The sequence below is a fragment of the Oncorhynchus mykiss genome, chromosome 22 (genome assembly GCF_013265735.2).
Source record: "Oncorhynchus mykiss isolate Arlee chromosome 22, USDA_OmykA_1.1, whole genome shotgun sequence".
NCBI classification, from domain to species: Eukaryota; Metazoa; Chordata; class Actinopteri; order Salmoniformes; family Salmonidae; genus Oncorhynchus; species Oncorhynchus mykiss.
The window spans coordinates 23,162,589-23,190,549 of NC_048586.1; the positions used below are offsets into that span (position 1 = coordinate 23,162,589).

At 43.2% G+C, this 27,961-nt stretch overlaps 1 protein-coding gene across 6 annotated transcripts; it reads left to right on the top strand.

Moving 5' to 3' along the window:
• The first annotated feature begins 1,876 nt into the window (after nt 1-1,876).
• On the top strand, nt 1,877-27,775 carry LOC110502013 (protein TFG). 6 transcript variants are annotated; one of them, XM_021579914.2, is made up of 9 exons: nt 1,877-2,064; nt 4,754-4,847; nt 6,562-6,775; nt 7,084-7,167; nt 12,644-12,790; nt 15,164-15,337; nt 15,488-15,634; nt 25,881-25,964; nt 26,137-26,549. In XM_021579914.2, the coding sequence occupies exons 3-9, from the start codon at nt 6,592-6,594 to the stop codon at nt 26,547-26,549; spliced, it is 1,233 nt and encodes a 410-aa protein (XP_021435589.1). In that variant the 5' UTR covers nt 1,877-2,064; nt 4,754-4,847; nt 6,562-6,591. The 6 variants fall into 6 exon arrangements, with proteins under 6 accessions (XP_021435589.1, XP_021435590.1, XP_021435588.1 ...); XM_021579915.2 differs by lacking the exon at nt 4,754-4,847 and having other exon boundaries at nt 26,140-27,775; XM_021579913.2 differs by lacking the exon at nt 4,754-4,847 and having other exon boundaries at nt 6,565-6,775.
• Nucleotides 27,776-27,961: the final 186 nt, after the last annotated feature.

Sequence of the window (27,961 nt, forward strand, 5' to 3'; positions counted from 1 at the left end):
TGAAGAAGTATGGAAGGCAAATGATACCATTAAAAGTAAACTGTTTATGACAACACATTATACTGTATATAGTACAAGTCAAATGTTTGGACAAACCTACTCATTCAGGGGGTTTTCTTTCTTTTTACTATTTTCTACATTTTAGAATAATAGCGAAGATATCAAAACTATGAAATAGCACATATGGAATCATGTAGAAACCCAAAAAAGTGTTAAACAAATCAAATGATATTTTATATTTGAGAGTCTTCAAAGTAGCCACCCTTTGCCTTAATGACAGCTTTGCACACTCTTGGCATTCTCTCAACCAGCTCCATAAGGTAGTCAGTCACATGCAAGGCATTTCAATTAACAGGTGTACATTGTTAAAAGTTCATTTGTGGGATTTCTTTCCTTCTTAATGCATTTGAGCCAATACGTTGTGTTGTGACAAGTTAGCGGTAGTATAAAGAAGATAGCCCTATTTGGTAAAAGACAAAGTCCATATTTTGGCAAGAACAGATCAAATAAGCATAGAGAAATGACAGTCCATCATTACTTTAAGACATGAAGGTCAGTCAACACGGAACATTTCAAGAACTTTGAAAATGACTTCAAGTGCAGTCACAAAAACGATCAAGCGCTATGGTGAAACTGGCTCTCATGAGGACAGACACAGGAAAGGATACATTCATTACAGTTAACTGAACCTCAGATTGCAGACCAAAAAAAGACTTCAAATAACAGACACATCTCAAAATCAACTGTTCAGAGGAGACTGCTTGAATCAGGTCCAAATTCAGCAAAGAAACCACTACTAAAGGACACCAATAAGAAGAAGATTGGTAAAGAAACACGAGCAATAGTAATGTGTAATGATGAGTACAAATTTGAGATTGTTGGTTCCAACCGCCATGAGTTGCAGAGTAGGCGACCAGATGAACTTAACATGTGTGAAGCATGGAGTGTGGGTGTGATGGTGCTTTTTTCTTCTTGTTTTTTTAAACCTTTATTTAAGGTCAGTTAAGAACAAATTCTTATTTTCAATGACAGCCTAGGAACAGTGGGTTAACTGCCCATTCAGGGGCAGAACAACAGATTTGTACCTTGTCAGCTCAGAGATTTGAACTTGCAACCTTCCGGTTACTAGTCCAACACTCTAACCACTAGGCTACCCTGCCACCCCTTTCTGGTGAAACTGTCAGTGATTTATTTAGAATTCAAGGCACACTTAACCAGCATGGCTACCACAGCATTCTGCAGCGATACGCCATACCATCTGGTTTGCGCTTAGTGGGACTATCATTTGTTTTTCAACAGGACAATGACCCAAAACACACCGCCAGGCTGTGTACGGGCTATTTGACCAAGAAGGAGAGTGATGGAGTGCTGACCTCAACCTAAATGAGATGGTTTGGAATAAGATGTACCATAAAGTGAAGGAAAAGCATCCAACAAGTGCTCAGCATATGTGGAAACTCCTTCAAGACCGTTGGGAAAGCATTCCTCATGAAGCTGGTTGAGAGAATGCCAAAAGTGTGCAAAGCTGTCATCAAGGCAAAGGTTGGCTACTTTGTAGAATCTAAAATATTGTTTGATTTGGTTACTACATGATTCTATATGTGTTATTTCATAGTTTTGATGTCATCACTATTATTCTACAATGTAGAAAATAGTAAAATAAAGAAAACACTTTGAATAAGTAGGTGTCCAAGCGTTTTACTTGTACTGTGTGTCACTGCAACCTTTGAAATGAAAAGAACGACCTGCAAAACACAGTACAGAGGAAAGCAGTCACACAGAGTCACACATTTATAATATAAAACTCAATTTCTCAACCTGCGCCTATGCAGAAAAAAAATCTGCTGATTTCCCTCAAATGTCACTGTCAAACGTGTCAAACAGTCGAGCCGCTGCGACTGCGCCCTCCGCTGTATGCCACGTACAGGTTGACGTCGACAAGCGGACAGACTTCCTGATGTGAAGCTGGGTTTCTGTGTTTGCCAGCACAGGTAACAGATTTAGCCTGACACGGTCTTGCCAGAACCACCGATACCACCGCGGGATCAATACGTCCATTTACAGGTGGGATTCATATACTTGTTTTTTATTTAAAATATTCCTAATATTTATGTTGACAACATGAATCAGATTCTAAACGTTAGCTATGCTAACGATTGATGCTAGCATCGGGTTTGTTGTTTTTATAGACTCATTTATTTGATGGTAGAAGTGCAATGAAATTGTATTGCTACATGATGATAGAAATACAATGAAATTGTGTGTTTGTGTTAAATTAAGTCGATGAACATGCGTTCTTTGACGCCGGTAAGAATGTTCAGTTTGGATAAATATTTTGCAGGAAGTCAACATTATAACCACGAATGGGAGTTTTGAATGGGTCTGTATTTGGCAGGGTTCTACATCCTGTCAGTGACACAGGAAAATGGCCTGGTTATGTTTATGATACAACTTGGCTTGCATACCAGTTACTTTCCTTTCGACACGTATTAACGATACAATTAGTTAGCTATCTAGGTTATAAATATTGCCAGTACAACTGATTTTGAGTTAGCGAGTTTATTGACATCACAACGAACTGCCAAGTTAGCAAGCTAGCTGTATTGAATCTCAGACAAGACTACAAACTGCAATCCTGAACCTCGCCCTTTCATTAACAAGTACTATAACTGAATGATTTATGTAATGTTCCAAGCCAAATCAAATCAAATCAAATTTTATTTGTCACATACACATGGTTAGCAGATGTTAATGCGAGTGTAGCGAAATGCTTGTGCTTCTAGTTCCGACAATGCAGTAATAACAAGTAATCTAACTAACAATTCCAAAACTACTGTCTTGTACACAGTGTAAGGGGATAAAGAATATGTACATAAGGATATATGAATGAGTGATGGTACAGAGCAGCATAGGCAAGATACAGTAGATGGTATCGGGTACAGTATGTACAAATGAGATGAGTATGTAAACAGAGTGGCATAGTATAGTATAAAGTGGCTAGTGATACATGTATTACATAAGGATACCGTCGATGATATAGAGTACAGTATATACGTATGCATATGAGATGAATAATGTAGGGTAAGTAACATTTATATAAGGTAGCATTGTTTAAAGTGGCTAGTGATATATTTACATAATTTCCCATATATTTACATCATTTCCCATATGCCGTATTATGTTGTCCTCGATAACATAACTATTAGCTAGCTAAGTCTATTTGTAGGTAATCTTAACTAACCTTGTTTGACACATTATTGTTGGTAATTTAATTTAGCTAGCTAGATACTATACTGTTAGCTCTAGTTTGCTAGCCACTGCTGGACAGACCAACAAGTTGTTGCAGTTCACGCGATTTGAAACTATTGTAACTATTTTCTCGATAGGCTCATTTTAGTGTGGACTGGATAGGGAATAGATTAGGATAAACAATCTGTTCATCTGATTAGCTCGCTAGCCCGTATTTTGTTCTAACGACATTAAACAGCAGTGTTCCATAATCTAATCTACACATTCTGGTAATTCCCTCTTTCAATGAAAGTTACAGTACTAGGCCTAGAGGCCAAAGTCTTGTTGAACCAGACTGACAGTTCATGCTAGCTCTCAGGCTAGCTCATCTGTTGTACTTGAACCTTAGACTTTGGAAGCAGAGTGAAACTGTAAACTATATAGTAGCACTTGAGCAATGTCGTAAAGGGCAGTGACGTGTTGTTTGCCATACAAAGGTAAAGATGAGTGAATCCAAGGTTGATTAATGATAACACCATTCTTCCATGGTCCAAGCACTTTGTCTGTATCTGTGGTGATGCTTAAGTTTTTCAATGGTTGTTTGTCGGCTTACTAATCATCTATATGACTGTAGTCCTTTAGTGTAGAGTGGCTTATTTGCATCATAGGCGCCTGTTATTGTTATGCCCTCCCTCTCTTTCCTTAACCCTAAAGGCACCAACGGAGGTACTTTTTTTACCCCAAATTGGTAATGATAGACTGTCTTTTCAATCAAGCATTGACACTTTATTTTAATCACCTTTTGTAACACAAGTAAATGGTTTAAATTACCCAAAATAAGCATATGTTTTTTAATACATTTATAGCAGGGTGGGGCTTACTATATACCGGAAATCAGCACAATGTCTCTTGTGGCAAAATTATGAAAGTTAGAACTGCCATTGAAAGTACATGGTCACTAATCTGGTTTCCTTCCATCCTTTTTATGCGAGTAAAGTACATGTTGGATAAAAAATGTAATTTACAGGCCTGATGTGGGATATTTTTGTGTTGATAAAATGAATTATCAGATTTATGCAGATTTTAGAGAAACAACATGTCGGTACATATAAGTGTCTTATATCGGCTGAAAGCTTAAATTATTGTTAATATAACTGCACTATCCAATTTGCAGTAGCTATTACTGCGGGAAAAAATGCCATACTATTGTTTGAGGAGAGCTCCTAACAATAAAACACTTTTTTCTCTCTTTGCGATAGGTTTGATAAATTCACCTCTGAGGGTGAAATGTGTACTTACATTCTGAAATCTTGCTCTGATTTATCATCCAAAGGGTCCCAGAGATAACATGAAGTGTCGTTTTGTTAGATACAATCATTTTTCATGTCCTAAAAAGATCCATATAGCATGCACGATCGATTTTGTATTTCCACTTGTTCAATTTTCTAAGAAACTAATCTGTGACAATCTCACCCTCAACGTTGTTTTAACGAATCAAATCATGTTCGTATCTATTCTTAATTAGTTGTGTAGTATATCCTATAGGACACCATATTTGGTCTGAGAGCGATGCCTTCAACGACGCGGGCGGCCATCATTTGAACGACTTTCTTTGTCAAGTAAGCACCAATTGGGGTCAAACAAAGCTAGCTAGACAGCTTTACGGGAGTATCCGGAAACCCTGTATATGTTGTAAAATGTAGCTACTAACCTTGTACGACAGCATGCCTTTTCATTTTGGACAAAAATTATAAGGATTTTGAGTTATGAAGTTATGAAAACGGGTTATTTTGCAAATGTTGAACTTATAATATGGCTACTAATACTTGGAAAGCTAAATCAAAGTCCAAGTATACAGATTTGACGATATTCTTGCAAAAAAAATGAATATGAATGCAAATGTCTCCTTCACGATTTGCCCAAATGTACCTGGGGGACTTCACACTAAAAGTCTTGTTGTTCACTCATTTTTCAAGTTATCCATCTGAAACTGCACATACACTGCTGCCATCTCGTGGACACTATCAGAATTACAACTAGAGTGATGGTTATTGCGTTGACCTTTCTCTTGCATTTCAAAGATGGTGGTAGAAAAATACTTCTTATTTTTTCCCCTTTGTATTTTCTTCTACCAGATGTATTGTGTTATATTCTCCTACATTCAATTCACTTTTCCACAAACTTCAGTGTTTCCTTTAAAATGGTACCAAGAATATGCATATCCTTGCTTCATGGCCTGCGCTATAGACAGTTAGATTTGGGTATGTCATTTATTGAAAAAAAGGGGGCCATCCCTAAGAAGTTTTAATGCGCTAATATTGATATAATCATATCGAAGTGAACCTGGTGTCACGCGATGACATCCTGTCTGCTAACCCTATGACACGTTGGGAAAGCATGCAGTTTATTAGACTACAGATGAAATAAGTTATGATGAACTTCACATGGTGGTGAAAGTGCAAGGTGATGAGTTTGACGCTCCTTTCCAATAAACACTGAGTGTATTATTCTGATGACGTGATCATCGATACCTTGCTGCCGTTTGACTAATAAAACAATCTTGCTCTTTTATCCATTTTAATCTCATAATGTAGGCCATTCGTGTGCTATAGCCAACAGCGTGCAGATACAGTATCTGTATACTGTTGGCTGGAGTGCATGTGCCAATAACGGAATGGGCACACGCGCTATATAATACAAATATCAATGTCAGAACCATCAGTAGAGTTAAAAATCCAATGGAAACCCATTGAACTTCATTTGGTACATGACTATAACTAAGAAATCTAAGAGGCGTTAAAGCATCTACATCCAGCTCAAGGCTCCAGCTATGCATTTGGTTTGCGAACTTGTTAGCCAAGTGGCTGGATATCAAGCTTATTAGTTACAGCAGAGACATTCAAACCCTCCTGGATCAAGATCCCTGTTGCCTAAATTGTTTAGTGTCCCAAAAAAATTGCCTGTTGTGTGAACAATCGGTAAACCGTATGTACACCGGTATGGTACAGAGACTGGATACCGCCCATCCCTACTCCGTTCCCATTGCATCTGGAAGATGACTCTCGACCTGGTATAGAGATATTGACTGGAAGCTAAATATCTATTTCAATGTTATAGTGGCTGCCACGCCACCTAAGGGCCAAATCTGATTATATGAGAAATGTTTTTTTTGTCGCAATCTAGTTGCCTGACAAAGTCCCAACATTTTAAGAGGGATAAAAATAAGCCCTGTTGGCGCTATTAGGGTTAATGGTGATATAATAAGACACCATAATCCAACTTACATGATTCTCCGCATGCTCTAGGTGTGTTAAATCTCTTATGCCCCCCCAGCAGTGGGAGCAGTAGAGGGAGGACGGCACCATGAACGGACAGCTGGACCTGAGCGGCAAACTGATCATCAAGGCCCAGCTGGGCGATGACATCAGACGCATACCCATCCACAACGAGGACATCACCTATGACGAGCTGGTGCTGATGATGCAGCGTGTCTTCAGGGGCAAGCTGCAGAGCAACGATGAGGTCACCATCAAATACAAGGATGAAGGTAAGCTGTGCTGCTCTAGACCAGCACTGGATTAAGTTGTATTATCACCATTGTGTTAGCTTGATGTCATCTGACCCCTCAACATTTAGTTTCCTGCTGGTAATGGAAACAGAGGTTCTCTTTCAAACACTTGAGAATGCATCCCCCCTATCCTCCCCTTTTTACAGTAATCTTCAGCCATAATTGTAGATGTTACACAGGTTTCACCTATTCAGCCATTTCAGAATAGCCATTATCTCAAGAAATGGTGGAAAAAAGGATTGGAATGTGACCTGATTCTGATGCTGTTCTCTCTTCTCTTCCTGCAGATGATGACCTCATTACTATTTTCGACAGCTCGGATCTCTCCTTTGCCATCCAGTGCAGTAGGATACTGAAACTCACTCTGTTTGGTAAGATATCATCATACACATACATAACCATCCCTCCCTTTTTTTAGCATAGCCCTATGTGCTGCTGTGCCAAGCACACCCATCTTGTAATAATCAAACAAACTTGATTTGTCCCGTTAGAAATTAAAGTAGGTTCATTCTGTTATTCTAGTCTTTATGGTACCGTAGTATAAAGAACTTATTTCCTTTGTAGCAACTTGAATACTCACGCTGACTGTTCTGTTCCAACAGCCCCCCCTCCAATAGTTTTATGGTTCGTGTACATTAACATGCCACTGGGAGGCAGTCTAGTCTCATATTTTGACATTGAACCCAACACTACTGCTTTGACCCCCTTGACACTCTTTCTCTCATGCTCTTTCTCTCATGTCCCAAGGCCGGCATCGATGTGCTGCTGCTTGGGTTGTAGAGGCACCAAGCTATACTTGTGAAGTTGTCTGTTTTTACATGTCCCTCAGAGGTCAAGCTCCAGCTTGCGTTCCATGGTTGGGTGTCAACCCATTTTAAGAGTGTGTTCTGCCTAGGATGATGGATGGATTGACGATTAGCTTGTGGTTTTTCAACAGAAAACTGTAGGTCAAAGGGAGAGTTATGCTGGCTTTACTGCTTTAGGCCTAATCATCATGATGCCCTCGTGTGTGAGAGACTTCAGGTGTGGTCTAGCTGTGGGTCCATTACACAGAATTGTACACTGGTCAGGTGTTATGGATCCACCTTTGTTTTACAGTGCAGATGTCAGATGTGTGTTACCGTTTACACACACCTCTGCTCCCGCTCATCTCCAATGCTGTCAGACCTCATTATGTTATTTCATGTGTTCTGCTCCCAATTATACTGCAGCACAGTGTCCCTGAACTGTCCCTGCTATTATTAGATAGATAGGGAGTGGCAGCAAAGACAGACAGAATGAAGGAAAAGAAAAATAAATGTTTGGGGATTTATTTTGTCGCGTCTTTACTATCATTAAATTGAAGACTTAGTTTTTATCAAAGATTCTCTGTAATTAGTATTACGCGATCAAACTGATTAATCATGTAACTGTAATTAACTAGGAAGTCGGGGCACCAAGGAAAATATTCAGATTACAAAGTTATAATTTCCCAATATAACCTTTCAGATATTTTCATATCTGATCAATAGTCTTCTGATGAATGAATTATTTACTTTACCTCACGTTAGTCTCATTCCAAACGTCGTAAATTGTTGGTTATCTGCACAAACCCAGTCTTCACTGAGTCATCCATACATCAATTGTCTTAAATGATTTATTTATTACTAACTAAGTAATTCACAGAAATGCATAAACAAAACAAAGTAAATATGGTTACAAGAAATGATAGGAGAATGTGGATGTTTCGGCGGTTGTCGTTCTTCGCGTTCAATGATAACGAATTCCTAGCTGCAGACTAGTAATTAATATCAAAGACTTGTTCTTATTCTGTCGGTATCGATAGTCTAAGAGTTTAACCACGTGGTATGGTTAAAAGATTCAGCAATGGTCAGCAACCTTTGTCCTCTCGTGATTGAGAGAAACATGGTCTACTTGAGGAATTCTCAAGATTGGGATTTTATTCGGAATTGCAGAAAAGGGGCTGTCCCAGGATGCCTGACCCTAACTGGGTTCATGGGCGGTCCTCTGATTTAGTTCAACTCAAAGGGAATTGGAGTTTCCTTCATTAAACAGTCCAAAATCACATTACACAATTTTACAAACAGTATCATACTCACTCATTCATCTTATACAACGATTAGATGTAAACCTCATATGAGGCTATTATATACACCGCGTTATGGTTAATGTGGCCGCACCGTCTCCCATGAGCTTCCCCAAGTTGTAACAAACGGACCAGTTCGTAGCTGGATTCTTCACCCATCTTTTATACCTTCTCCAGAACGTAAACGTTGTTCAGACCTCAAGTTCTGTGAGGTGGAATAAATTCCTTTGTTCTCTATGAAGCTTCACTCTATCTCTATACTGTGTGGCCATGAGGCAGGGTCTTCCCTAGGAATTTATGACCTCACTGACCACAGCAGCCTAGTTGAAGGAGCAGAGAGCGGGGGATGGTGCTCGCTGTACCCAAAGAGGGCAACGTCATGACCATTTATTTTTTTACTCCATCCCGAGACCCAGAGCATCAGCATGCGCCACAGTCGTGACCGCACATGGATCCCATATTTCCAGACGTGTGCCAGGATTGGAAGCAGGAGGGAAGAGTGGGATCCTCCCGGTGGGCTGTGTCTCTACAGGATCTTCTCCTGACCCCCTGGGTCTCTGCTAAATGTTACACACACACGGGGTTCTGGGATTCTGTCTGTAGAATTCCACTAATGTTAAGGGAATTCTAAAAGGATTTCCACTCTCCTATGTGAGATTTGGTGGTCTCCTATAGTGTTGGACAGTGCTTTTCTCTGTCTGTCCTGGTCATGGTCCAGGTGTTGAGTCATCTCAAATGACACCCTGTTTCCCATATAAATAGTTATAATCATTTGGTGGGTGCTTATAATTGCCCTGTTTCTCACATATACACGTGTGTATTAATAGGCATGTGTGACTTAGAACAATTTATTTGCGTATCCCACTTCCTGAGAAACCCTTGGAGAGTGGGCTCACGGCCAGGATCTGCCATTATCAACGGCAACCCTGGAGAAATTAGTGTTAATTGCCTTGCTCAAGGGCTCATTGACCGACTGTTCGAAAATGTTTCACCTTGTTCCTTCAGGGATTTGAATTAGTGACCCTTCGGTTACTGTCCTAACTCTATAACCTCTAGGCTACCTGCCACCCATATCGTGCACTACTTCTGAACAGAGCTACAGCCTTCGTCTGGTTTGGGTCATATGGGGTTGTGTGTCAAACCAGAGTTCTATGTGGGGCTGATTGTTCCCCTGCTGGTACCAACTGACCATGTCCCATGATATCCCTGGAGGCGAAAGACACGCACACCTGTTTAGCTGAGGTGTTGGCTATAGCGGAGTAGAACACTTGGAAAGGAAAAGGAGAGCCGCACACTCTGGGAGCTCAGATGCAATAATTGAATAACCAGCGTTTCAACAGACAAGCTGTCTTCATCAGGGTCGACACGTTGGTGGTTTGGTTATTAAATGATTGCGTCTGAGCTCCTAGAGTGTGCGGCTCTCATTTTCTTTTCCATGATATCCCTGGACCATGTCCTCTGTGCCCCTATAACTCTCTCACCCCCATTCAGCCCTCTGCACCACATTGTCCCTGTGAGGTTCCTGTGTGCTGATTTAGCACCTCTGGCCTTCTAGAGATGAGGCTCATATGAGGGACGGACGCCCTCTTCTGTTGAATTATCACTCTTATTGTAATTGTCTGCTAAGTCCATCCCCGTCCAGGCAGTGCTGATGAGGATTGTGGTGCTATGGCAGCCTGTCTGCAGCCTGGAAGGCCTCTATAGAGCAGCACTGGGACTCATTGAGATGATACATGGTTCCTCTAGTCTCTCAGGCCCAGATGTATGCTGTGGTGTTTAGCACTAGACAGGGATCCATCTAGGGCTGGGCAGAATGGGCTAAAAATGTATTATCTTCTCAAACTTAAGGCAGATTCACAATATATACAGTGCATTCGTAAAGTATTCAGACCCCTTGACTTTTTCCACATTTTGATAGGTTACAGCCTTCTTCTAAAATTAATTCAATTGTGATTTTATCAATATAAAATGTAGAATATTTGCATGCCAGTGGGATGGAAACCTAGCTGATTACAATAAAATCATGTCTAAGAGTTTGCATTTGGAGGTATGACCAATAGAATCGGTCATTTGGAAACAAATAGTGAGTTTAAACTGCTTGTTGTCAGAGGAAGAAGTTGTCTTTGTTGTTGTGAGTGGCAGGGGGAGGGGCTTGGTGTCAGTGTGCGGTTGGGAAGGTGCACAAGGAGACAGAACGCTCAACCTAGATTCTTGTGATACAGGCATTTGGAACATGCCTGTATCATGTTCCACATAACATACATTCAAATTAATTTGATATGGCCAGTCCTATATCCCATCACTAGGCACATGGCCAGCAAACACTCACACAGTTAAACGTTCTGTCTCATTCACTCTCTAACACACCCACACACAGAGCTAACAGCAAAACAGACCCAGTGAGCAGCAGAACTGTACTCAAGCATCTTCAAGGCCCAGACTGTAGCCACTGTCAGCACTGTTCATCACTCTTGTCATGCATAGTAGCCTTTGTTTATTTTTCCTAGATTATTTAATTGCCATATCCTGTATATCACTACAGCATGCTGCCCGTTAACGGTATTACCTGGCTCCTCTCCTCTCTAGAAAAGTGCTCTTGAATAACCTAGTACTTCCTAGTACGTTGCCATTTAACCCACTCTCATTGACCATGACCTGGATGGATCTGTCTGGCCTAACCATATCTGACCTCATGTCAACATCAGAGTAGTTAATTTATGAGTTTGCTTAAGAACACAGGGTATATATTACAAATAGATGGTGCTAACAGCTGTTATATAGTTGTTATTTCATGGAGACATGACTCCACATTTTCTGTGCTATGTACTTTGACCTCTGACCCAGTGTTGTGGTGGTGGAACCAGGGGACTACTAGTCCTCTCTGAGACTGCAGGTGTCTGGGGCTCTATGTCCAAGAAACGTCCCTAGTGTCTGTCTGTCTGCAGTCTACCCCCTTATGACCCGCCACTAACAGGACAAGTGCACGGCATAAACACACATAAATAACACAATACATGGACAGTTATGTGAGAGATTGTGTTGCTGAGGGCTGGTGTGTCCAAACCGCAGGATTCCTCACTGGCAAGAAGCTACAGATCACTCCCACGCTTGGGAGTCTGTGATCACAAAGACACTGGGAATCCCCCACCACACACACACACACACACCTGCAGGCATGCTGACTTATCAGACTGCAAATGTCTGCGTGTAACAGAAGTAATGTGTTTACTAAAGACAATGACAGCCTACATTTGATTTTAACGGGACAGGGTTTATGAGAGATGGGTGAGACCAGTAATAATATAATAGTAATAATGGTTGTTGGTTTGTTCGGGTGCCATGTTGTTCCTGGCTCCATAGCTGAACATCACAGTCTGTTAATCCTACTTACCCTGAACAGGCCTGCTGCTCGGTTCCTAGCTCGTTTGATCTGGTCTGGACCCCAACCCCTGGTCTGGTTTAATCTAGTTTGCTCTAGTCTGGAATTGACTTGACTCACGCAGGACCATAAGAAATGTACAGACCTCAAGACTCATCTGTTACAGTGATCAGGAGGGCTGTCTGGGGGAGATTACTCCATCACTGTCTTCCATGGCTCTGGAGTGCTGTAGTGTGGATGGAGAGGGATGGAAGTGGGCCCCCCCCCCCCTTCACCCTCACCTCCTTCTCCCACATCTTGAAGTTCCATACCGAGGCGCCACATTCAGCATTTGAAATGTATTGATGTTGAAATATCATCTCTCACTCTCTCCCCCCGACAGTGAATGGTCAGCCGAGACCTCTGGAGTCCAGTCAGGTGAAGTATCTGCGCAGGGAGCTCATTGAGCTCAGGAACAAAGTCAACAGTCTTCTGGACAGCCTAGAGCCCCCCTCAGAACCTGGCCTGGCTGCATCAGCACCAGACCGGGGTAGGTACACACATGCACACCCCTATCTGTTTGCTAGTGTGACGTGTGTTTTACATCATTTAATGTAATACAGACATGCACACATCTAGCATATTTGTTATAACTTTATGAAATACTAACAGCTACAGGCTGGTTGTTTTTATTAGTTCATTAATTTCTCTCTGAAAGAGATGTTTTGGAAGGAGGACAAACCATCTTTCACTTCTAATCCAGTGGCCCAATCACATTCCACACCTGCCCCTTGTTTTTAAATCTTTTTTTAACTAGGCAAGTCAGTTAAGAACAAATTCTTATTTACAATGACGGCCAACCAAAAGGCCTCCTGCGAGGACGGGGGCTGGGATTAAAAATCAAATATAAATATAGGACCAAACACACAGAGACAACACTACATAAAGAGAGACCTAAGATGACATCGCAGCATGGCAGCAACACAACATGACAACGCAGCATGGCAGCAACACAACATGACAACGCAGCATGGCAGCAACACAACATGACAACGCAGCATGGCAGCAACACAACATGACAACGCAGCATGGCAGCAACACAACATGACAACGCAGCATGGCAGCAACACAACATGACAACGCAGCATGGCAGCAACACAACATGACAACGCAGCATGGCAGCAACACAACATGACAACGCAGCATGGCAGCAACACAACATGACAACGCAGCATGGCAGCAACACAACATGACAGCGCAGCATGGCAGCAACACAACATGACAGCGCAGCATGGCAGCAACACAACATGACAACGCAGCATGGCAGCAACACAACATGACAACGCAGCATGGCAGCAACACAACATGACAACGCAGCATGGCAGCAACACAACATGACAACGCAGCATGGCAGCAACACAACATGACAGCGCAGCATGGCAGCAACACAACATGACAACGCAGCATGGCAGCAACACAACATGACAACGCAGCATGGCAGCAACACAACATGACAACGCAGCATGGCAGCAACACAACATGACAACGCAGCATGGCAGCAACACAACATGACAACGCAGCACGGCAGCAACACAACATGACAACGCAGCACGGCAGCAACACAACATGACATCGCAGCACGGCAGCAACACAACATGACATCGCAGCACGGCAGCAACACAACATGACATCGCAGCACGGCAGCAACACAACATGACATCGCAGCACGGCAGCAACACAACATGACAACGCAGCACGGCAGCAACACAACATGACAACGCAGCACGGCAGCAACACAACATGACAACGCAGCATGGCAGCAACACAACATGACAACGCAGCATGGCAGCAACACAACATGACAACGCAGCATGGCAGCAACACAACATGACAACGCAGCATGGCAGCAACACAACATGACAACGCAGCATGGCAGCAACACAACATGACAACGCAGCATGGCAGCAACACAACATGACATCGCAGCACGGCAGCAACACAACATGACATCGCAGCACGGCAGCAACACAACATGACATCGCAGCACGGCAGCAACACAACATGACAACGCAGCATGGCAGCAACACAACATGACAACGCAGCATGGCAGCAACACAACATGACAACGCAGCATGGCAGCAACACAACATGACAACGCAGCATGGCAGCAACACAACATGACAACGCAGCATGGCAGCAACACAACATGCCAACGCAGCATGGCAGCAACACAACATGACAACGCAGCATGGCAGCAACACAACATGACAACGCAGCATGGCAGCAACACAACATGACAACGCAGCATGGCAGCAACACAACATGACAACGCAGCATGGCAGCAACACAACATGCCAACGCAGCATGGCAGCAACACAACATGACAACGCAGCATGGCAGCAACACAAAACATGGTACAAACATTATTGGGCACAGACAACAGCACAAAAGGCAAGAAGGTAGAGACCACAATACATCACGCAAAGCAGCCACAACTGTCAGTAAGAGTCTTTATGCCAGGGGCAGTTTTCCAGGATGCCTTGCATCAGCGTTGTTAGCTTGTTGGCGTGTGGCGGACAGCAACAGGTGGATTTGTTTATCCGAGGCGAAGTGGAGAGAAGTGTGGAGAAGTGTTTTTTTTACAAGGTGTTTCCTTTGGTGTGGTAACATCCTTAACCCAGGGTTAGGATAATACACCCATTAAAGCCACTTGTAAGCCCCACTTACGCAGTGGTTTGACTGTTCAATGAGTAACGATAATTGAACTATTTATGAACAACTCTCTCTGCCTCAGACTGAGGTGTGTGTGTGTGTGTGTGCGTGCTTCTCTAGCATCTTTGTCCATGTCTTTTTTGTGATTGTGTGTTGACACGTGTCGCTCTCTCCTTTTCTCTCTCCACTACCTTCCACTCCCTCTCTTCAGACTTGGTGGATAGACATGAGGGGAGGGCAGTGGCAGCAGCAGAGGCAGCAATGAAGCAGGCCCCGGTCCCAGTCAGCGCGGCCAGCATGTCGGCCTTCGACCCCCTGAAGAACCAGGGCGAGGTCAGCAAGAACGTCATCTCCGCCTTCGGCCTGAGTGAGGACCAGGTCCCAGGTAATTCCATCGTTGCCTTGCAATTTCTTTTTTTTCCCGCTTTGTTTGTACTTTCTATGCAGTCTTCTGACTACATTGTTGTCACACACCTTACCCTCACTCTCCACCCTGTTTTATTTTTCACATACCCTTTCGCTATCTCTTATCTAGCCCCCCCAGGTGTCTTGGCTGAGGAGCGGTCAGGTACTCCAGACAGCATTGCCTCATCCTCGTCTGCCGCCCCCCAGCCCGGGGTACCCCCCCAGCCACAGGCCCCCTATGCAGGGGTACAGCAGGGACCCCCAGCAGCCATGGACGGTTAGGAACACATACAAAACAAACACATTCTAAATGACCATGAAACTTATATGCAGACACACCACAGCTCTGCATGAGTGAATACATGTAGGAAACGGTGTGATCTGAGGAATTGTGCAGTAGGAGAGTACAACACTTGTGGTGTCTGTAAATAAAGTGGGTTTAATGGCTGTTTATGTCCCTGGAAACACATCACAAAACCATGACAACTTAAGTGAGTGTGGGGGGGGGGGGTTGTAATAGCTGTTTATGACCTCTGAGAGGGAGAGATTATCAGTGTGGGTGGTTTAGCACCTCCAAATACCTGGGGTCCACTGAGACCCCTAAAAAGTGTGTGTGCGTGCATTGACTCTGTTGCTTTGTCCTGTCGAAACAGGAGAATGAATTTGGCCCAAGAGCTACCCCATTTCAGTTTGTGCTTTAAACTGATCCTAGACCCGTGCATTGCCTAAGGGCAGCCTTGACCCAGTCAGTGTGTTGTGGAAAACACTTCTCTTGCGTGGCAGCATTGGGCCGTTCTGCCCCAGTAGAGTTGTCACTACGCCCAGTCACTACCACCACTGTTGTTTTTTGCTCTATTTTCACCTCATCACTACAGACAGTTTCACAATGGTTTAACCCAGATGTTCACTGCTCGGGCTTGTCTACAACCACAAACAGGAGGAATAGATTGCCCTACTTGTATTCATTGTTTGTCAAGCTGTTGGAATGAAGTGGAACTGCCATCTTGGTAGGGGATGTAATGCCATTGATGCAGCAGAACTCTATCTGACTTGGTGATGGCTAGATGCTGCACTTGGATTGGCCAGTTCCCCAGTCCTGAATCCGGTACCGTATATATATTTTTTTACACTCTGCATGTTGTGATTTAGTGGATGATGTCTCTTAACATAAGACTGTATGTAAGCCCATTTTAGATTGATAACATGGAATTACTCATTCACAGACACAGAGAAACTGTTCACGGAAGTAACTTAATCAACTGTATAAACGGTGTGTTCATGATCTTGGCATCCACCTTAGTCAGCCAGACAACTCTTCATGTAGAATCCCCTCCTGCTATCTGCACTCCACCATGAACATCATGTAGTTCTTGGAAAATGGGATGTCCATAGTCTCCGGCCCCTCTAACGGAGGGATGCATGAGCGAGGGATCAGATCAGACCGAGGTGGGGAAATTAAAAACAAGCAGTCATCCCTCTGTCGTCTCTAGTTGTGAGCTACTTTGGGGTGGTGTTTTTAGGGGGAAATGGTTTTTGGTGTTAATCTTCCCGACCAGACCTTCCCTGAGCTTTTCCTCTAGGACCTACTGGGTATTCCCATAATGGTGTTATGGAATCAACACAGAGATGTGCCCTGCTGGTGAGTTAACTCTCTTACCAGATGACTAGGTGCATGTGTCCTAGGGTTTGGCATCTCAGTATATGAGATGGACAGAAACGGGAAGGGAGGGGACAGGGGAAAATGTTGCGAGTCAGTCTTCTTATTTAGTGAGTTTGTTATTTTGGATGTTTTGTCATTGGAATGCACTTAAAAAAAAAAAAATGTTTATGCTGTGGCTCTCCGTAGCCTCCATCTCTGGAGACGTATCCGTTTTCACCCAAAAATACCCACAAGCAGCATGCAAACAACCACACCACAGGATCCAAACCACAGCTGGAACACACATATCCACACGGTAGGCTCGTTGAGCTGTGACTCAGAGGAACCATACCAGCACCTCCAAACCACACCTGGAACGCAGACTGCGGACCACATGGTCACGGTTTGACCGTGTTCCCCAGAACAGTGGTTTTGGCTCGGTCAGTGTTCATGCTTCTCCAAGGGGTTGGGATTGAGTTTAGCAGAGCCAAGACACCCATAAGAGTCTTAAGTTACACAGTAATTCATCCTTAGTTCTTACTTCTACAACTCAGTGATTCTCTATAAATTCCAGACCCTTGCGCTTTGTGCTGGTCACTTTTAGTTTGTCCATCAATGACCGCACGGTCATATAATGGTCATTGGTAGTTATTAGGTTCAGTGTGACCTCGCTTACCATGTGGTTGGCTGTCCTTTTAGATGTTGAGTCCAACCCTGTCATGACAGGGCTTCTTCTGGATGTCGTCATGGGTTCATCCTCCTATTTTCTTCGCTGTGCTTGTCCCTCCATCCGGTTCTCCCAGACTCTGGGCTGCAGCTGGTGGGCAGACAGCCTCGTCAGGCAGCATGGACATGTCTTCACCAATCCCAACACTCCAATGTTGCCAATGCCTGACCATAATTTGATCCCCAAACGTTCCCTAAATTCAACACCGTCTCTGCCCCTCTGTCTCCCCTGAGTGCCTGGGTTATAGATGAACAAAGTCAACACAACACAATGGAGACCGATTTGTATTGTTGACCAGGAATAGGAACAGTGCACTTCTACCAACATGTTGGGAATGAACACTTTGATTTAAGGGTGTGGTGCATTGGGAATATGCACAGAGAAGACTTCTTCAGAAAGTCATCGTGGACACATGTGCTTTGAGGGTAGATGGCCAGATAGCTCCCCCTCTTTCTCTGACAACACATGGTTGGTTTGTGTATACAAGCAAACATGGCACTAACAAGATCCCTAAGCAGAATATGTATAGTGGCTCTCTTTCATATCAGACGATGATCAACCATAGAGGGTTCTCTGGGTGAGAGGGCAACCAAAAGAGTTATAGCACACCTGTTCACCCACCTCAGTAAAGACGGTGACCCTTATCAGACTACCAATATAATCTTTTCCTTTTTGAGAACATCCCCAAAAGTCTAAAACTACAGTCAAGCAATGGCATTCCAGAGAATGATTTTTCCAGCTGTGTTCTGTTCAGTTGAAGGAATACATGTGCAGGCAGTCGGTCTCTCTCCATAGAGACCCAGTGATTTCTCTTTCCTTTGGGATTTAAATGTACTGAGCAGAGATCAGAGATGAAGTCCTCTGGCCAATGAGGCCTGACGGCAGCCCCATCCGTCTCTCCATCACATTATGTAATATGCATGATGGATAGCAGGCAGGAGACCAAAACAGCCAACCCACACATTGTCATTCTCACTAGAGCACCATTGTGCTCACATTACAGGGGTTGACATTGGGGTTACAGCTGTTGTCCCCCTTCATTATAGGCTCATTAACCTGTGAACCTTAGACTGACTGTCCTGTTGTAACTTATTGTTGAAGTAACTGATTTGAACTGTTGACATTCTCCATAGATGTTGTCTCAGAGCAATATATCTGGTTTCATCATATAGGCGGCTTTTCACATCATGTTATAATTGAGGGAAAAGCAATGGTGGAGGAATAAAACATGGTTCATTCATCTGGTCCAGACCTGGGAAAAATAAACACCTAAAGTATCCTGAACAAAAATATAAACGCAAAATTTGAACGTATTGGTTTCATGAGCTGAAATAATAGATCCCCAAATTTGTCATAACCACAAAAACCTTTTCTCTCAAATTGTAGGTACAATTTTTTTTTTACAACCCTGTTAGTGAGCATTTCTACTTTGTCAAGATAATCCATCCACCAGACACGTGTGGCATATCAAAAAGCTGATTTAAACAGCATGATAATTACTAGGGATGCACCGATATAACATTTTTGGCCATACTGATATTTTCCTTGCCAAAAAAAAACAATACCGATATTACATTTTTTTTTCTCGTTTTAAGCATTCTAGTACAGTTAAATAGTTACACACACACACTGACGCAGTGGTCTAAGGCACTGCAGCTCAGAGCATGAGGTCACTACAGTCCCCGGTTTGAATCCAGGCTGTATCGCATCCGACTGTGATTGGGAGTCCCATAAGGCGGCGCACAATTGGCCCAGCGTCGTCCGGGGTAGGTCGTCATTGTAAATAATAATTTGTTCTTAACTGACTTGCCTAGTTAAAGGTTGCACACACACCCCACTGACAGTTATTTTGTTGGCATTTGTCACCATTACCAGTAAAACATAATCAAAATCTATTTCTTTCACTTACTGGCTGTTTTGTTTTTATTAGTTTCATTCTCAACCAGGATTTCATCATACATGTCAAGCAGTGAAGTTTCAGCTCTGTCCGCGGCCTCTCTTCCTTGGTGCGCACTGTCAACGTTCCAGCTATGCATGTAACGTCATGTAAACCCTGTTTCTTGTCTGCATCGAAGTAGCGGTCCTTGTACCTAGCATCGAGCATGGTGGCGACACAGAGAGAGAATGCCACCGAATCGCTTGTTCACAGCCTCGAGTACTTTTTGTACGTTTTAATCTTAGGGCTAGGCGTCCCGCTAGCGGGACAACTTCCAGTGAAACTGGACAATGCACAATTCAAATAAATAATCATAAATATTATGGATATTAACCATTTAGGTAAATAGAAGTGTCTTATATCGGTTGAAAGTGTAAATTCTTGTTAATCTAACTGCACTGTCTGATTTACAGTAGCTATTACAGCAAAAGCATGCCATGCGATTGTTTGAGGACGGTGCCCCACATCAAAATATTTTTCAACCGGCACAGGTTTCATAAATTCACAAATCGAGATTAAATATTCACTTACTTTTGAAAATCTTCCTCTGATTTGTCATCCAAAGTGTTCCAGCTATAACATGTAGTGTCGTTTTGTTAGATAAAATCCTGTTTTATATCCCAAAAAGTCAGTTTAGTTGGCGCCATCGATTTTGAGTAATCCACTTGTTCAGCAAGTCAAAATACATTTCTATTTACTCCTCAGATACCCTAAAATGTAATCGAACTATAATATTTCTTATGGAAAGTATGTTCAATAGGAAACCGATTTTAGCAGGTGCGTCCTTTCTTCATGGCGCGCGCAAACACAAATTTCCAAGACTGGGTCCCTGTACTAAAACTGATATTTCTTCTTTGTTTTTGAAGTTACAAGCCAGAAACCTTGAACAGACTACTGACATGCTGTGGAAGCCATAGGAATTGCATCCAGGGAGCTAATTTCCAGTATGCCTTTATACTTTCCATTGGAAGAGCATGGTCTCTCAAAAAAAATCCAGTTGGTTTTTCTTTGGATTTTCTCCTACCATATCTATTATGTTATATTCTCCTACATTATTTTAACCTTTCTACAAATTTCAAAGTTTTTTTTCTTTTTTCTTCTAATGCTACCAATTATATGCATCTCCTGGCTTCAGGGCCTGAGCATCAGGTAGTTTACTTCGGGCACGTCATTCAGACAGGAAGTGGAGAAAAATAGGGGCCTAGCCCTATTAACCCCACGGTCTGTCAGCAGTTTTGTTGAGCGGGCGTTTCAGTGCCATGACAGAGGGTATCACGTCTGCTGCAGATGCAGTTGATTAGCTTATTTCTCCAGTCAGTTGTTAGACTGGCGCTAGTAGTGTGTTCATGTTTCAAACATGTTCTCAAATGCCATTGAAATGGCAGCAGCGGTATGACAACCAGCACATTCTTGAACCTGCAATACGGCTTTCCTCAGTTCGAAATCCTCGTCGACCCACAGTGCTGTCAGACTCTGCATGCTCATGGGGCTGACATCGCTGTTCCAAATGTCAGTCATGAAGCTAATAACAGTGACGCTCGTGGATGTGTTTCAACAATACTGTGTAACTCTGGTAGAACCACATCTGAAAAATAGCGGCTACTTGGTAGCGTGTACCGGTGCTCGACCAGTCGGCAAAAGCCAACATCATCCACAACAGAGAACGGAGGATAGTCTAGGGAAATGATTTCCATTATCTTGGCGTTAATGGATTTTGCCTTTGTCTTGCTGAAATGTTCTTATTATTTCAAATGACTGCTCGACTTGAACTTGTTTAGTTGTTGGAAGTGTAGCGCTTAGTGTTTTTCTGCTTTTGTTCTGTGTAGCGCTGCATTTTTCATGGTGTCATTACAACATCGACCTACGTTATATAGGTATGCACGTCATCTACCTACGTTATATAGGTATGTACCTCATCTACCTACGTTATATAGGTATGTACCTCATCTACCTACGTTATATAGGTATGCACCTCATCTACCTACGTTATATAGGTATGCACCTCATCTACCTACGTTATATAGGTATGCACCTCATCTACCTACGTTATATAGGTATGCACCTCATCTACCTACGTTATATAGGTATGCACCTCATCTACCTACGTTATATAGGTATGCACCTCATCTACCTACGTTATATAGGTATGGACGTCAGCTTTGACATCGGTTTTGCACATCGGCGTTAAACTTGATATCGAGCCGATGTCGGCATTTTTTTGCTAATATCGTCTGATTCCGAGATATCGTACATCTCTAATCATTCATTACACAGGGGCTCCTTGTGCTGGGGACAAAGGCCACAATAAAATGTGCAGTTTTGTCACACAACACAATTCCACAGATGTCTCAAGGGAGCGTGCAATTGTCATTGTCTGACAGCTGATGCTTAAAGTTAGAGGGATTAAAACTAAATGCATGCTCTTCAACTGATCGCTGCCCGTACCCGCCAGCCCGTCTAGCTTCACTACTCTGGATGGTTCTGACTTAGAATATGTGGAAAACTACAAATACCTAGGTGTCTGGTTAGACTGTAAACTTTCCTTCCAGACTCACACTGAGCGTCTCCAATCCAAAATTAAATCTAGAATCTGCTTCCTATTTCACAAAGCATCCTTCACTCATGCTGCCAAACATACCCTCGTAAAACTGACCATCCTACCGTTCCTTGACTTCGGCGACGTCATTTACAAAATAGCCTCTACTCTACTTAGACTACATCCAAATTGGTTATCACAGTGCCATTTGTTTTGTCACCAAAGCCCCATATACTACCCACTACTGCAACCTGTATGCTGTCATTGGCTGGTCCTCGCTTCATACTCGTCGCCAAACCCACTGGCTCCAGGTCATCTATAAGTCTTTGCTAGGTAAAGCCCCGCCTTCTCTTAGCTCAATGGTCACCATAGCAGCACCCAACCGTAGCATGCTCTCCAGCAGGTATATTTCACTGGTCACCCCCAAAGCCAACTCCTCTTTGGCCACCTTTCCTTCCAGTTCTCTGCTGCCAATGACTGGAACTAATTGCAAAAATCACTGAAGCTGGAGACTTATATCTTCCTCACTAACTTTAAGCATCAGCTGTCAGAGCAGCTCACAGATCATTGCACCTGTAAATAGCCCATCTGTAAATAGCCCACCCAACTACCTCATCCCCATACTGTTGTTTTACTCTACATCCCAGCATCTCCACTTTATCTTCTGCACATCTATCACCCCAGTGTTTAATTACTAAATTGTAGTTATTTCAGAACTATGGCCTATTTATTGCTTTACCTCCCTAATCTTACTACATTTGCACACACTGTACATAGACTTTTCTATTGTGTTATTGACTGTATGTTTGTTTATCCCATATGTAACTCTGTCACACTGTTTTGCTCTATCTTGGCACGGTCACAGTTGTAAATGAGAATTGTTCTCAACTGGCCTACCTGGTTAAATAAAGGTGACATTTAAAAAAATAAAAAAATGCTGACTTCAGGAATGTCCGCCAGAGCTGTTGCCAGATAATGTCATGTTAATTTCTCTACCAAATGCCGCCTCCAACTTTGTTTTAGAGAATTTGACAGTACGTCCAACCGGCCTCACAACCGCAGACCACGTGCAAACGCGCCAGCCCAGGACCTCCACTTCTGGCTTCTTCACCTGCGGGATTGTCTGAGACCAGCCACCCAAACAGCTGAAAACTGTGCGTTTGGACAACTGAAGAATTTCTGCACAAATTGTCAGAAACCGTCTCAGGGAAGCTCATCTGCGTGCTCATCGTCCTCACCAGGGTCTTGACCTGACTGCAGTTCGGCGTCGTAACCCGACAGGGCAAGTGCTCGCCACTGGCACTCTGGAGAAGTGTGCTCTTCACAAATGAATACCAGTTTCAACTGTACTGGGCAGATGGCAGATATGGTGTTGTGTATGGTGAGCGGTTTGCTGATGTCAGCAACGGTGTCCCCTGTGGTGGTGGGGTTATGGTGTGGGCAGGTATCACCTACGGACAACAAACACAATTGCATTTTATTGATGGCAATTTGAATGTACAAAGATACCGTAACGGCATCCTGAGGCCTATTGCCATTCATCTGCCGCCATCGCCTTATGTTTCAGCATAATGCACAGGAGATGTGTCGCGTTGCATGAGGCAAATGGTGGTCACGAGATACTGACTGGTTTTCTGATCCACCCCCTTACTTTAAATTTTTTTTGTTATAGGTATCTGTGACCAACAGATACAAATCTGTATTCCCAGCCATGAGAAATCATGAGAGATTAAGGCCTCATAACTTTATTTCAAATGACTGCTTTCATTATGTGAACTGCAACTCAGTAAAACCTTTGAAATTGTTGCATATTACGTTTCTTTTTGTTCAGTGTAGTAATACAATGCATTAACAGAAATGATTTGTAACCAGATGACAGGGATTAACGGTACATTTACTACAGGTAAAATTGATTTAAAAAAAAAAAACAATTAAAGGGCAAACAATTCCCACAATGAATGCAAAAAGATTTGGCAGGAGACAGCTGAGTGCATTCTGGAGAGAGACCATCATCGCCACACCTTGTCTCAACATTTTAAAAGTTATACTCAAGACACATCTTCACACACAGTTTCGATGCTCTTCACTGACAGCCGCGATTTAATAATCAGCTAGGCTTTTTGCCACGCGCGCCGCCTTTTGAAAGACTTCACTTCTCTCCTGTTCTATTGGTTTTCATATCAACTTTCTTTCGTTGTCCAGGAGCCGAAGACACAATCCTAGTCATATCAACCCATCCTAGTTGTTGCATCTGTAGGTTCCCCTTCTAAGGTTCTAACAGATGTTCATCTGTCATATAATGCTGGCATCAGGTGCAGTGTTTTAGAATGGTGTTTTCCTGCAAATTGCATTTTGGCAAATGTTTGAAAATGTTTTATTGTCTGCTTCATTACAGGAGTGTCATGTTCTGTTAAGAGGCATTACCATAATGTAAATGTGGTTTCTGTCATTCTGAACACCGTTAGTGGACACTCTAATGGGTTACTCACCCAGTGCATATGGGTCTGGTACATTTCTCAAATGGACAGTAAATTGAAATATTCCAGAACACGTTGTCAGGCACCACTTTTTTCTTTTTTAATGGAAACCCTGGTGTGGTGGTTGAGAGAGCTGGGCAATACGGAAGAAAGAAAAAAAACCCATCAATTGACAGAATTATAACAATATATTGAATGAAAAATATTCATATTACCCCGTTAAAACTACTACTTTAAAAGTTGTAGCCATCAATTGTCCCATCAACAATCACCCATATTAGTACAGTTATTTCCTTTCAAACTTCAGCATTTTCTCGTAGGACATTATTGGTTATTTATCGTAATGAACAAGTGTGTTTCAGTGCCAGAAAGATACAACAAAAATTTGCACAATCACAAATTACTGCTTCATTAGCCTACTGATAGCCTAGCACCAATCTCCAGGCCCTATTCCCCCACAAAGGAGTTCCATAGGGCTCTGTTACGAGCCCTCTCTAAGAGTGGAAAATCAACGCTCCACTTTAACTGGCACATGAAAAACCAGTGAACCGTAAACCAGCCTTCTCTCATTATCCTTTTACTCTGTGTTTTTAATACTTCGTCGCCCTACTTTACACGCCAGGGGCTCTGGGAGTGCGGTACAGGCCTTGTAAAGGGAATACTCTGGTGGCCAACTACATGTTTGCTGAACATGGTGAGACTCACTGGAAAACTTTAGTTGGCCAACGGTTTCAGTGTTTTGCGAGTGTAGTTTGCTTTTTATTTTCAGACTCTTTTAAACCCACTCCTCAGTCCACGTTATTAAGGGGACATGCATTTTTTTAAAACACGGACTACACACACACAGTTAGACGTGAGGTCATGGCTAATAAAAGCTGGGAGGAAAGTGGCTGTCCACTGACACAGACCTGTTTAGACAGACGACACTCGCTTTGACCCAATACACACTAGTCTATCCAAATGTGTGTGTATATAAGAGCGAGCAAGGGAGCGAAGTTTTGTGTTTAGCTTAGATCTGTACAGCTGACTGTGATGTGCCATAGAGCGTTGTCTCGGTGCAGGGCTTTGAGGAACCAATCCTTTTTTAATTCTAGTTGTTGGAGCTGTTTGCACTAAGCCCATCCTGTCCGATTCTAGCAGTGTTGTTTTTTTTTTGTTTTTTTTTCCCCCAGCAATCATACCGATGTCTTTCTTTCTTCCTTCTCCAGGTCAGATGTACCAGTACCAGGCCCCAGGTGGATACCCACCCCAGCAGCCAGCACCACAGCAGCAGTATGGCATGCAGTACCCTGGTAAGACACACTCATTCCTCATCACACTTTCCTTTAGAAAAGGTCCAAGAAGGACAGGCTAATCTTGTAACAATGGCCCAGAGCTTCACACAAATGATGCTATGAATGAGAAATGGATCACAACTAAAAGTTATACTCTACTTCTGTCCCCAACTCTGTCTCGCTCTCTCAGCAGGATACACCCCCCAGCCCGGGGCCCCGCAACCTGGCGGCCCTCAGCCCCAACAGCAGCAAACTTTCCAGAACTACCCTGCCCCCACCTCCCAGGCCCCCGCGCCTGGCCAGACCCCAGCCCCCGGCTTCCAGGGAGGCCAACAGCAGGCTCCTCCACCTCAGGGTGCACAGCAGTACCCCCCAGGGGTCTTCCCTCCCCAAAACTACACCTCCCAGGCCAACCAGCCTGCCAACTACAGCCTGCCCCCAGGCTCCCAGCCCCAGCCTGGCCAGGGTTACCAGCCCCGTCCCGGCTACACCCCTCCCCCCGGTAGCAACGTCACCCCCCCTCCCGGGGTGTCAAACCCCTACGCCCGCAACCGGCCCCCCTTCGGCTCGGGTTACGCCCAGCCTGGTCCCGGGTACCGGTAAGAGGGGAGGGAACGGGGAATGTTATCCACCCACCCCTCCCCTGCGTGTCCTGGCTGTTAGGCTGGGGTTCGGTAAACATGGTCTGCTAATCTGTCCATCCCTCTCAGTCCTCAGATATTGAGGAGTGTATATCCCAAACAAGCTACAAACCCTCAGTCTGATCGTCTGTTTGTATTCTGTCTCGCCCCTTCACCCCACTCTCTCTCTCTCTCACACACACACACACACACAGATACCGATGTGTTATGGCCCTGCTGTATGACACACAGTGTACTCTAATAGAGCTGGGACGATAAACCAAAAATTGTCAACACCGATCACACTGACCATTTATCGAGGACATTTTACTGATATCAATAACCACAAGTAGCCTATACTAGAGAAATGTGAAGTTTGAAATGAAATAAGTTTGCTAATATGGGCTATTGCCAACATTACTTTTGATAGTTCCAACATTTGAAAGTTATAGTAGTAGTTCTAAGGGTATGGTAAAATACAGAAGTAGGCTTACTGGTGCACATTAATGTTCTAAACTTATCATTCTATTAATCGTTATGGTGATAATTCAGTCATTTATCGTAATATGGATTTGTGTCCATATCGCCCAGCTCTAGGCCCCACCCTCACTCTCCAGCCCTGTGTGTCTGTCATCGTGAACATGTAGTCAGTCTGTAAGTACACTCACCTGGAAAGACCAAAACAGGCCTGTGTATGAAAGCTGTTTAAATTCTTTTATACATTTTATTTTGCTAGTCTGACATCTGTAATGCATACATGCATCTGTATACGCTGGTCAAGAGAGGACGTTGATTGGTATTGCATTTAACTGGTTTTGGATAGACAGTAGTTTGCGGAAGCGCGTCTACAGATGTGTGTATGAGAGACTAGTGAAAGTGTTCAACTTTTCTTTTTTTTTCTTTTTTTTCTATATATCATTTGTTTTCCTCACCGCCATGTTAATATTATGACTGGTATTGTGACGTGTCATGGAATCTGCCCTTTGGTTGAGAACACTGTGTATTTAATTATGGGAGGAGTAGTTTTGATCCTCCAGAAGAATCCTACCATGTTTAGCCTCTTAAATCACCTCATTGTTTATTGCTATTGCTCTTTATTTTCCTCACTGGTTTGTACTAATATCAATCAGAAATTCCACCTTGAAGTGACATTTAGTTTATGTATGGACTAGCATTTTCTCTGGAACCTAATAAAGGCTTTGAAACCCAGCTCGAAGTTTTGTCTGTCTTTTGTTTTTCATTCTTCTCCCCTCACACTGTGGTTTGAGTTCACGGCTCTGTGTTGATCTTAGCTTTCGAGAGCCTTTCCTCTCCCATCTAGGTGGATTTGGAAAAGTGTGGTAATGCTGGTGTTGCTATTTGTTTTTCTAATCAGGCATTGTGGTTGGCTGGGAT